This window comes from Dermochelys coriacea, chromosome 9 (genome assembly GCF_009764565.3).
Source record: "Dermochelys coriacea isolate rDerCor1 chromosome 9, rDerCor1.pri.v4, whole genome shotgun sequence".
NCBI lineage: Eukaryota > Metazoa > Chordata > Testudines > Dermochelyidae > Dermochelys > Dermochelys coriacea.
Window position 1 is genome coordinate 42,847,395 of NC_050076.1, and position 13,148 is coordinate 42,860,542.

The window sequence follows — 13,148 nt, forward strand, 5'->3', positions numbered from 1 at the left end:
GAGCCTCTACCTCGACAATGATAGCCTGTAGAGCAGACTCGTTTTATCTGTGGTATTTCTTTCTGGACCAGAAATAAGGAATTGTCAGAAATCTCACCAGAGAGCCTTTAAGATTTCCTTCACAGTTTTACAGACCTGAATAATTTGGATAAGCATCTGAACTTTTTGAAGTTCATCCAAGTCATCACTACCCTTACCAATGCATTTAATTTTGTCCAGAACTGAATTGTAAATGCACATACATATTTTTGCTTTTTTCTAATGGGTTTTCAAGGCAACAGTTTCAATGGGAATATATAAAATTTTTAGAATAAAAAGGGGAAAAACACCCCACCATGAGTTTACATTTTTGTATCCAGATTTTGTAGTTGTTTTGCTTTAGCATGTGGACTTTGTATAGAACAAAACGCTTACCTTGAATTCAAGTAGAAAATAGAAAACAAGGTTAGTATTTTGGACCTGACGCCTTTTCCAGGAAATATTTTAAAGGGAAGAATTGAAGTCAATCCTCTTACTCATTATTAGCTCAAAAAAGAAGCAACTATAAAATACTGTCAGCACTTTTCTTCACATAGCTAAATACATATAATTTTAACACTACAAGTTCAGTTAGTACTTATTCTGCCAACACAAGCTATGCGTGAGCACCAGCAGTAATAGACACCAAAAGTGAAGTAATTTTTTTCAAGATTTGATTTAGTTTCCTGTACAGTGTATGTTTTTAGATTAATAAATACTCTACTCTGTTTTTAATAGACCTGGGCAGGATATGGAAATCACTTCCTGCAAAAAAATCTGGGTTTTTGAAATAAAAATTTAATTCTATATCAGGACAAAATATCAAAATGCAAAATTTCTCATGGGTATGGTTTTTGGCTTCCTGGCTGCCTGCCTAGAAGGCCCATTTCACTTATGAAATTGACAAGAGCCTGCCAGCGAGACAGAGAGCCCCAGTGCTCAGCCTCCCTTCCCCTCCCCCATCTCCAGGGACGGATAAGCTAAGCAGCGAACTCTCTGCCTCTGTGGTGTCAGAGCTGGGAGGGCGGCAGGGAAGATGAGTGCCCAGGCTCTCAGGTTTTCCAACCCTGGAGCTGAGGGGAAGCTGTGATGCGAAGAGCCATGGTGCTTGGCCTCCGCAGCCCTCTGGGAAAGCTTTTTTCAGTTTCACTGTCAGAAAATGAAATGACAAGAGCCATCTAGGAGAACAACATGGGAGCTGTCAATTTGATTTTCCTGACAAAAAGGAACTTTTCCCATGGAAAATTTTGGTTTTGTGAAAAGGACTTTTTTCATCAGAAAATCATTTCAAAGAAAAACTTTCAACCAGCTCTTATGTTTTTAAGTAAATATTCCTGGCTTCGTGGAATGTTTTTGGATACTTTTGTCACACCTCTATTACAGATTCATGTCAGGGCTGGTCTTTTCCACGGAACTGAGCTCCTTTGTAAGCCGATTGTAAGTGCAGAAATATCTGGGAGAAGTGAACATGTTTGGAATGAATCACTGGAATTTGAAATCAATGTCTGTGACTTGCCAAGAATGGCTAGGCTGTGCTTTGCAGTTTATGCTGTGATGGATAAAATGAAAACTAAAAAGTCAACCAAGACAATTAATCCCTCCAAATACCAGACCATCAGGAAAGCTGGAAAAGTGGTAATGCTTTCATTTGTTTTCCTGTAATGTACCTCTTAATTGTACTGAGCAGTGTCTTTATAGGCATTTTATTTTCTCACCTTGGAAATATGAAACACAAATGAAAAAAGTGGGTGACATTTATTGAAGTAGTGCTTAGTTTAAAAAGCAACTTATTTATGAACTGTCTGGTCTCAGGGAGCCTATTTAAAACAAAAAGGATAATTTTTCCTCCTTTTGTTAGTTACTAGAGTTTGTTTTTTCTTTATCCTTTCTATTCTAGCAAATAAAAGTTTTTAAATAAAGGGGTATTGTGAAAATCACATTTTAAAATCCTCATGTGTATTATTAACATCTTATATTAAAAGTAAAAGATTTTTTTTTAAAAACTAATTTATTTCACATCATTTTTGTTTACTTTTTTGCATTTTACTATTCAATTTTTGATTTCCATGTACTCAGATCAAAGCTGTTTATGTTTCCCAACACAGGAGAATATTCTGTTCTTATAGGGTTTTGTAAAAGCTTTTGGCCCTCCCCACTCAGAGAAAAAGGCCATAAACTTAAAGTAGTTGGCAATGCCTCTTTAATGAGCTGAAGCTTTAAAAACTATTAGTATTTGTGAAATTGTATTCACATCTTTTGAGCCCCGAACAGGATAGGGTTTTTTCCCTAGACCGATCCAGAAAATCACACATTTAACTTTCAGTATCGAACTAAAGACAATGGGACTTAGGTACATGCGGAAAGTTGAGCATGTCCTGAATTGCTTTCCTGAATCAGGGTCGTAGTCTAGAACAATTTTTTTTACTCTTTTTATTTTTCTGGTTTTGTGTCATTTACCATTTTAAAGTTTCAAATTTATTGTTAGGTTCCATTTAAACAATAAAGTCTTTCCTTCAACAGCACTATCCTGTAGCCTGGGTAAATACCATGGTATTTGATTTTAAAGGACAGTTGAAGAGTGGAGACCTCTTACTGCACAGTTGGACATCATTTCCTGGTAAGGTTTGTAATCCTGGGATTTGTTGTATACCTTAGAGTACTCATGAGACTAAAGAACAACATTAATTTAGGATAATGGAATATTTAATTGTTTTTGCCTGCCATTATCACTGTTCCGAACAGGGAAAGAGAGAGCAAACGTTATTATTGCATAAAATATGACTGTGTCCCCTCAGTAGTTAGCTCTATTTTCCTTCCGATATTCTATGCATTCTCCTTAGTCTGGTGTGTGTTAAACTTCTGTACAGTTTTCTTCAATCCTTCTCTCAAAAAATACCAAATTTTGTGGGGATGGTTCTTGCTTAGTATGGAAATCCGTTATAATCTTGAAGTGTTATCCATTACTGAATAAGGACCCTTGAAAAATGGTAATGACTATTATTTCTAGCAATGTATACCATCTTTAAGATTCCATTATATTTTCATTGCTTGTGTTGGTTTAGATTCTTATGCCATAAAAAGCAGATGATTGTTTTGGTTAGAATGAAGAGTGGCACCTAGATTTCATATTGTTTTATTAAGCAACCTGTATATTTCAGTGGAGGAAACTTTATAATAATAAATTTCAAACCATGTGGTTTTTATTGACTCAAAGTTAATTGCATTGTCATGTCATATATATTACAGAGAATCTGTCCGGCAAATTAGAGAGCTTAATCTACATTAATTTTTATTTATACATTTTTTTCTTTAATTAAATAAGAGCAGATTTTAAATATTTATTTTAAAAATCATTATAAAGATAACCCTTCTGGATCAGATCCACAGCTGGTGTAAATCAGCTTGGCTTGATTGAGGATCAGTGGCGCTATGCCAGTTAATAGCTGCTGTGGATTTGGCCGTCTATTTTGTTTAATTCAGTAACCTTTTCTGTGGAAAATGGGAATTATAATGTGATGGTTTATGCTGAACATGTGAAGTGCATAGAATAGCCTCTGTCAATAAATCCCAACTACTTGTAACTGCCTCTGAAGTTTTGGGGAGCCTTTTTATTCCAGGGATCTGTGTTTATAAGAAGCTAATTAAACCTCACAACCCACCTGTGAGGTAACAAGGAGTCTGGTGGCACTGTAAAGACTAACGGTTTATTTGGGCATAAGCTTTCGTGGGCTAGAACCCACTTCATCGGATGCATGGAGTGAAAATTACAGATGCAGGCATTATTATACTGACACATGAAGAGAAGAGAGTTATCTCACAAGTGGAGAACCAGTGTTGACAGGGTCAATTCAATCAGGGTGGATGTAGTCCACTCCCAATAATAGATGAGGAGTTGTCAATTCCAAGAGAAGCAAAGCTGCTTTTGTAATGAGCCAGCCACTCCTCAGTATCCCTGATGGCCTCATCAGGGATACTGTTTTTGACAGCTTGTAGTCCATCCTCATGTGGAATATTGGTGTTCTGGTGTAAAAAGAGATTCTGGTGTAAAAAGAGATTCTACATCCATCATGGCCAAGATGGTGTTTTCAGGAAGATCATCAATGCATGGTAGTTTCCTCAGGAAGTCGGTGGTGCCTCGAAGATAGCTAGGAGTGCTGGCAGTGTAGAATTTGAGGAGAAAGTCCAAATAGTCAGATAATCCTGCTGTAAGAGTGCCAATGCCTGAGATGATGGGGCATCCAGGGTTTCCAGGTTTATGGATCTTGGGTAGTAGATAGAATACCCCTGGTCGGGGCTCTGGGGGTGTGTCCGTGTGGATTTGTTCCTGTGCTGTAGCAGGGAGTTTCTTGAGCAGCTGGTGTAGTTTCTTTTGGTACTCCTCAGTGGGCTCAGAGGATAGTGGCCTGTAGAATGTGGTGTTGGAGAGTTGCCTGGCAGCCTCCTGTTCATAATCCGACCTGTTCATTATGACTACAGCACCTCCTTTGTCAGCCTCTTTGATTATAATGTCAGAGTTGTTTCTGAGGCTGTGGATGACGTTGCGTTCTGTACGGCTGAGGTTATGGGGCAAGTGATGCTGTTCGTTCACAATTTAAGCCTGTGCACGTCTGCGGAAGCACTCTATGTAGAAGTTCAGTCAGTCATTTCGACCATCAAGAGGAGTCCACGCAGAATTCTTCTTCTTGTAGTGTTGGTAGGAGAGTTCCTGTGGGTCAGTACACTGTTCGGTGGTGTGTTGAAAATATTCCTTGAGTTGGAGATGATGAAAGTAGGCTTCCAGATCACCACAGAACTGTATCATGTTCATGGGGATGGTGGGGCAGAAAGAGTCCTTGAGATAGGACAGATTCTTCCGCCAGGCTAAGTGCATGGTTGCATAGATTAACAATATTGTTAGGTGAGTTGAGAGTACCACTGTTGTAGCCCCCTGTGGCATGTAGGAGTTTAGATAGTTTGCTGTCCTTTTCCCTTTGTAGAGAAGTGAAGTGTGCATTGTAAATGGCTTGTCTCATTTTTGTAAAGTCCAGCCACGTGGAAGTTTGTGTGGAAGATTGGTTTTGTATAAGAGTCTCCAGTTTTGAGAGCTCATTCTTGATGTTCTCCTGTCTGCTGTACAGGATGCTGATCAGGTGGTTCCTCAGTTTCTTTGAGTGTGTGTGGCACAGTTTCTCACCATAGTCAGTGTAGTATGTCGATTGCAATGGATTTTTTACCTTCGGTCCATTTGGTATGATGCCCATCTGTTTGCACTTGGAAAGGAAGATGATGTCTGTCTGTATCTTTGTGAGTTTTTTGTTGAGTTTGATGGATTTCCACTCCATATGGCTAAATTCAGTGCCTTGCATGGTGTCAAGTATCAAGGGGGTAGCCATGTTAGTCAGTGTCAGTATAATAATGCCTGAATCTGTAATTTTCACTCCATGCATCCGATGAAGTGGATTCTAGCCCACGAAAGCTTATGCTCAAATAAATCTGTTAGTCTATAAAGTGCCACCAGACTCCTTGTTGTTTTTGTGGATACAGACTAACACGGCTACCCCCTGATACTTGACACCTGTGAGGTAGGAAACTATTATGCCTATTTTGTCAATGGGGAAAATGAGGTACAGAAAAGTGAATTGCTCAAAGGCTTGCATTAAATAAGTGACAGAACCAGAAATAGAACTTCCAAAGTCCTGAGGATATCCTTGTGCTTTCCTGTCTTGTGCTGCTCTGTCCCATAAAGCCCCTCATCGTAGTCACCTTCCATCTGCACGAGGAAAACTGGACAAAATGACCTTTCGAGCTTATTTATCTTGCTCTTTCATTAGAGAAGCAATTCAGCAACACTCTTGTCTTAAGTGGCTTAGAACTCCTGTTAGATGCTGGGTCAGTCCCCCTTGGACAAAGTTATGGTAACCTAATCTATCCATGGGGCTGAAACTGCAGCTAGGGATTGGCATGTGATAGGAACATTCTTTTACTGCCAACCTTCCATTTTCTTTGCTATGAAACAGTAACAAGGAGAAGTGTTATAAGAGCCAACCTGGTTCTGTAACCTGTCTTCCTTTCGATGGATGATCCTCTTGAGCTTCAGACATGTTGACGTTAGGAACAGATTGTGCCAGAGATCCATTGCAAAGTAGGAGAGAATCTGGCCCTCTGTGAACAGCAATGTATATTTTTACAATCAACACAGGAAGCAGTTTCTCATGGCATTGCTGCCTTTTCCAAAGACACTGTACTATAACATAAATTGTTCTGATATTTTAGATGAACTTGAAGAAATGTTGAATCCAATGGGAACTGTACAAACTAATCCTTACACTGAAAATGCAACGGCTTTGCACATTAAATTTGAAGAATATTCAAAACTGCCTATTTATTACCCTCCCTTTGATAAGGTAAGATATACTAAATAAAGAGAAGCCATGAATGCTAGTATATAAATGGCTATCTGGTATTTACTTTTTTCCCCTTTAACACTGGCATTTGATTATATCCACCCTTCCTGCCTTTTAGCTTACATATTGTAGTTAATAAAACTTGGAACATAAGTAAACCTCGGTATTTTGGCTTCAGTATATTTAGAGAACATGTTGAACAGATTTTTTTTAAACATTCTGCACTTCTAGTGTATGTTATTTTGAGTGTCAGAAAAAACACTGTCTATTTTTAATATTACAACTGCCTTTGACAATAATATACCACAGTTGCATTTCTGGAAACCTCCGTATAAACACAGTCAGTGATATCAAACTGTACTTTACCAGGACTGAAAAGGATCTGACATTTCACTTTTAAGATTATATTTTATCTGCTTTCTGTTCCCTTCAACAGTTAAAATCGTTTTCTGGAGAAATACACTTTTTATGTCTGTTTCTACACTGAAACATTCTTTAGTTTGCTCTTCAACAAAACTACCTTTAGTTGTACTATACAATGTCACAGATACAAGTAAGAATATCTGCCTAGGGACAGGAAGTTTGTGTTCAAAATATAGCGGATGAATCTACAGTGTAAATACTAAAACAGCTAGTCTATTCACAAACCAGCAAATAGAGCTGAACCCAGGTGAGAATAATAAAATAAGTATTAAAAGCAGCCAGTTCTTGATGTGCTGAAAGTAAGGTTTTAAGCCCTATATGTCTGTTACTCTGGGTTTCTTTGGCAGAGGGTTAGTATCAACTCTGCTAAACTTTCATTTTCTGATGAATAATCTGCACCTTTGGTGGCTAAAGAAAATTCACATTTTTAAAAAGTTTTACTGTCTTGAACAGTGTCATTCTGAGAGACAGGTCACCAAAATAAGGCAAAAAAATCTGTGAAGTCCAGTAGTGGCTTCTTCTGTGTAATACGCACAGATTTCCACTAGTAGGACATATGGAATCAGGAGTGCTCCCAAAGGTAAAACAGATTTTATGTATAGCAGTTTCGCAGCACTAAGCAGTTGATACCATTTTCCTAACAGTAGTGTGACATCTTATTACCAATTCCTGAAGAAGTTATTTCTCTTATTTAAAAATATTTTGGCAATTTTATCACCTTTTAATTGTAATTCTTGTTCTTTTTCTGATAATTATCTTGCGTACGTTTATTTCTACAAATATTTAAAATCATATGTATTTGTGTTCCTGAGATAATTTAGAATATATTCTACCTTTACTAGTTAATATTTTTGTTTTGGTGTTCAGTTTTTCTTTTGTGCTTTTAATTACTTACAATTGAAAATTCAAATATGCAAGCATGTTCAAACATTGCCATAAATGTGGTCAGGATTTTATTGAGTGTAGTTCATTATATAGTCGCAGTGATTTAGTGTGATAATCTGACTGATAATATTCCTTTGTGTGTCATAACTCTTGTTTGGGAACTTTATCCTCTTCTTCAACTGTACCTGAGCAATTCTGTACATCAAACTCGGGGAAATTCTAGTGTTTTATGTAAAGTGATTTCACAGCTGGTAGAAGAAATGATTGCTGGAAGCACTCGATATTGGAGAACTTGGATAGCTCAAAACATTCTGCTGCTTTTAATTCTCTTGAGTTGAACAATCTTTTATAACCTCAGTGGGAAACTGAAAGCATCAAAATATTTTGCCTCAGGTATTTAGTTCCAATATTGTGAATGAACTGAGGTCAGAGCTGCTGAGGATGAATTGCTGAGATCAGGATGGTATAGTAATTAATCTTTGGGAAGGGATAAAGCTCCCCTGTTTGGATGAAGGTCCTTTTGGACCAAAGTGATAGAGACGATGGGCCACATTCTCAGCTGGCATAAGTTGTATTTGTAGCTACCTGTCTTATACCAGCTGAGGATTTGGACCCTCAGTATTTGTTTAAATTTGCAAGTAAAATTTAGAAAATACATAATTTGTTCCAGTTTTCAGGGTTTGTTGAGGGCATTAGACAGAATACCCTTAATTAGATGTGTGATCTTGGTTTGAGAGTCACAGAGCCTGAAGATGAAACAAAATATTTATTTATTTATTGTGACAAAGTTCCTCCTCTACCTTGGTGGGTCTTGCGCTTATTGGCAGATTTGCTTGCCTCGGAGATTCATGGCAACCCTCAGTATGGCCGTTTTCGTGAACCCACAGTCCAGGTCAACTCTTCCTGTGTCTGACCAGGAGTTGGGAGGATTTGGGGGGAACCTGGGCCCACCCTCTACTCCAGGTTCCAGCCCAAGGCCCTGTGGAATGCAGCTGTCTAGAGTGCCTCCTGGAACAGCTGTGCGACAGCTACAACTCCCTGGGCTACTTCCCCATGGCTTCCTCCCAACACCTTCTTTATCCTCACCATAGGACCTTCCTCCTGGTGTCTGATAATGCTTATACTCCTTAGTCCTCCAACAGTCCACGTTCTCACTCTCAGCTCCTAGTGCCTCTTGCTCCCAGCTCCTCACACACAAGCCAGAAACTGAAGTGAGGTCCTTTTTAAACTGAGGTGCCCTGATTAGCCAGCCTTAATTGATTCTAGCAGCTTCTTGATTGGCTGCAGATGTTCTAATCAGCCTGTCTGTCTTAAATGTTTTCAGAAAGTTCTTGATTGTTGATTGTTGCCTTACCCAGGGAAAAGGGACCTACTCAACCTGGGGCAAATATATATGCCTTCTATCACTCTCCTGTAGCCATCTGGCCCAACCCTGTCACTTTATATATATGATCATAGCATCAGTCCACCTGTTAGTAGAATACACAAAGACCCTCATTATAGATGCAAATTGATACTTTAGCCATCTTTGCTGAAGCAGCAGCTAATTATTTAATGTTGTTAATCATGTGTCTGCTGTAAATGTTAGACTGTATTTAAGTAGAATTAATTCAGAATTCCACTGGAACCTAATCCTGAGTCACAACACTAATCCAGATTTGCCTTCTCTGCTCTTTAGGATCTATTTCTGGGCTGGGAAGTCAAGCTCTCATCACTTTACTTAAGATAACTGTATCTTGTGTTTTATTTATTGTGTTGTGGTGGAGTTTATAGCTGAATTGCACATTGCATTAAAAGAATGTTACGGTTGCAAAGTCAAGCGCTCAAAAGATAGGAAATGCTAGAATTAAGAAGGTTGGCTGTGCTGCTTGAATTCAGCCCTGTTATGCGTACATATTGATACAGTCTTTAATTCCATTATCACATACTACTGTTTCCACAGGAACCCGCCCTTATTCAGTTCACAGAATGGATGGTGGTCAATGAATGACAATCTGATATTTCTTTTATCCTCATTGTTCAAATGTGGCCTCATGCCTTATTTATTGCACACTGTTCAAATCCTGCTATGAGGACAAAATTATTAATTTCCTCATAGGCTCTTCTATAGCACTCATCACTGTATTATGAGTGCTTCACAAAAACTGATGGATTTCTTTTCACAGCGCTCCTATGAGGTGAGGCGGTAGTAGTATCCACATTTTACAGATGGGGAACTAAGCACGGAGAGACAGTAAGGTCAAAAGTGTGCTCTAATTTTGACTGCCCAATTTTTGATGCCTAAGACCTGATTTTCCAGAGTACTTGGCATTTTATGGCACTTTATATATTCAGAACAGAGCCCCCATTGAAGATAGTTGCCATTGTATGTATTTATCACTTCTGCAAATTAGACCCCAAATGTCCAGAAAAAAGAGGGAACACAGTGGCCACCTGTGAAAGCTTTGTAGTATGTGACTGGTTGAGCATCACATAAGAACTCAATGGCAGAGGTAGGGATAGAATCCAGTTCTCCAGGGCAGCATTCAGCAGCCTTAACCATAAGACCATGCTTTTTCTCTTCCTGCAAACCTCTGCCTCCTTCACTATACACCTTCCAATTTCTGCAATAAATTTCCTTCACTAAATGGCACTGGATCATCCATTGTTCCCCCCTCTCCCGCCCCTTCCCCCAGCTCCTTGTATGATCTCAATCTTCCTCTTCTTTTCCCTTTCTCATACTGGTTTCCACTCCGCCCCCATCAGCTTCTATTCAGTTTTATCCCCTCTCCCAACTCTTTCTTCCAAACTTTCTCTCTCTCTCTCTCTCTCTGCTATTGCCAGCCCCTGTCTGGCTCCTGTCCTCTCTGCATTTGAATCAGAGTGGCCTTGTGAGTGTCAGGAGCAACAATTATAGGGAATGTCCTGCCACTGCAGCACTAGACCAGAGTTTGCTCAGTGTAGATAAAACCTTTGGAGACGTTAGCTACCAAACTCTAACAAGGCTCTACTGAGCATGTGCAAACTGAGATTTTTTTTTTCCAAAAGTTTATAATTTGAGTGGGAAGTTTTTTCCATAGAAGCAACAAAAGGCCATGCCTGCTAAATTCAAAGACCACCCAAAAGCATGAAGGTGCAAGAGCTTATCAATAAAACGATACAAATATTTTTAACATGGCCAAAGATGTATTTTTTCCTTAATTTCACTCTGGGAAATAGCTGAACTTTTTGCTGAAACTTTCAAAACAAAAAACTCAATGTCAGGCAGAGACCCAGTATAGAAAATGTCAACCCAACCAGTTTGGAAAAATTGTATGCAACTGAAAACATAATCTTATAATAGAAAGCATCAGGCAGCCTTAACTATAGGCAGTGCTACTGGCTCCACCTGTAATAATTGTACAGTGGATGTTGATCATACTTTTAAAAAAGACTGTGTATTTGATTGCTTCTATATTACTTATTTGATGTATCTTTAGATATTCTTAAACATGAAAAACATCTGGTTTGAATACATAACTTTCTTATACTGAACACTGTCTATGAAGGAGAACTATTAAATAACGTAGAGAGGATAAGTTACCTGCTTATAGTTATGTGCATTTTTCCACTGAGATGTGTCAACCAAAGCTTTTGTGGATTTAAGTTTAAAATATATATATATATTGGGCAGGACATGATCCACTATCTCCTTCCCCTTGCTGAGGGCTGCCACCTTCATGGTGTCATTTCTAGATATGAACTTTCAAAGTACTGTTCATGCTTGGGTGCAGAATGACTCAGGATATTTGTAAAGGAATAAGTGCTGTTGATTCAAATCCAGCCCAGGTCAGTAAAAACCAAATGTTGTTACTGTATGTTCAGCAAGCTATGCAAAATAAGTTGGAGGTCTCAATCTAAATTGCAGTGGGATAGGTATCTAATCACAGAACATCTCATACAATGGACACTACTTGACAATAATATTGGAGGTGTTGAGCACTGAGCACAGCCACCAAAAATTGGATGGACGTGGAAATTGAAGTACCCATTGTATTACTGAAGGGACAGTGTAGGGAAGCTGACATTATAGAAGATGTGTTTGGTGGATAGGTAGAGGGCATCAGTCTCCAAGAATGTTAACTTGCAGCTTTTCACAGATTTAATTCACATGTATAATTGTAAAGAAGAGGAGAAAATATTGTACTTCCATGCCCTGAAGTGGAACCAAAGAACATGGATTTATGCAAGGATGCCATCTTTAGAGAGCATCAATTGCCTGAGAAATCCCTTTGCTTTAGGTGCATTCCACTAGTATTTACATTCTTCAAATGGGTAGCTGTTATGTAGCACTTGTGCATACTATACTGAGTTTTCTAGACCAGAATCTGTTTTTTATTAACTTAGCTATCTATATTCATAAAAAGACATTTTATGGAAGAGTAATAATAAACATAAGGTTGTGATGTAACATCATACATAAACACATTTGTATGCCACGCTTACAGTTAACAAATTAACAAATATGAGTAAATAATCAGTTCTCTAACTAAAGAGAGAACTTTTGATGTGTCATTTCACCACTTGACCTTTATAACATTTTTCCTTCAAAATGTAGTCCAATTCTTTATTTCAATCCAATGCTTAATCTATTATCCTTTTGCAGATACTTGAAAAGGCAGCTGAGATCGCAAAAAGCAGTGAGAATGCTGGTATGGCAGTAAGTATCCAACCTGAAAATAGCATCTTCAAGATTAGAAAATCCCAATATCCTATTTCTCTGACACTTTATGCTTGTATTATTCTAATAGAAAATAAGTATATGTATTCAGGTAACATTAAAACCCTCCAGGTTTTTTTTTGTTTGTTTGTTTGTTTGTTTTTTTTAAATAACCACCCACTTTTGTGGGGCTTACCCTTTTCTTCAAATCAAGCACATACTTTCTGTATTGGACACTAGTCAGGCTACAGAGTGGACAAGGGATTCTGTAGCTGAATATATTTCATGGATTATACCTCATCCATGTCTGAAATTTGGTTTCATACAGCATACAAATTTAATTAATAGTTAGTTGTAGCAAGATAATCTGTCTGGTTGTCAGAAGCTTCCCAATAATGACCATATTTGAGCTGGATTGATCTTTGACAACAATAAACTCCTTAATTTTGTGTATACCCATGGAGTGGAGATATTTGATCTTCTAAAGGAGGTGAACAGTTCTGGAACACTGTTAGTACTTTTAATATGAAGTCTTTAACTTGAAATTGCTTTCTTAATACATACCCACCTAATGTTGAGGGGCAAAAATAAAATTAAAAAATACAGAAAACTACAACTCTGCTAGTCCTCAAGACTGCTACTGGAAAGTACCTGTTCTAAAACATCATACAGTTCTCAGTAAGCAGAATACAGAAGTTAGTCAACAAGTACATCAAGTGTAAATATCATTTAATAGAGCACGTTAAACATTATGCAGTGTT

At 38.1% G+C, this 13,148-nt stretch overlaps 1 protein-coding gene across 10 annotated transcripts in view; it reads left to right on the plus strand.

The window, feature by feature from the left end:
• The window catches only part of PIK3CB (phosphatidylinositol-4,5-bisphosphate 3-kinase catalytic subunit beta), a 215,510-nt gene that overhangs the window by 144,758 nt on the left and 57,604 nt on the right, over positions 1-13,148 (plus strand). For all 10 annotated transcript variants that reach the window (XM_043491820.1, XM_038416277.2, XM_043491825.1 and 7 more), the window contains 4 exons: positions 1,402-1,653; positions 2,539-2,635; positions 6,271-6,401; positions 12,334-12,387. In XM_043491820.1, coding sequence (XP_043347755.1) covers positions 1,402-1,653; positions 2,539-2,635; positions 6,271-6,401; positions 12,334-12,387 — 534 coding nt within the window. The remainder of the gene's footprint in view (positions 1-1,401; positions 1,654-2,538; positions 2,636-6,270; positions 6,402-12,333; positions 12,388-13,148) is intronic.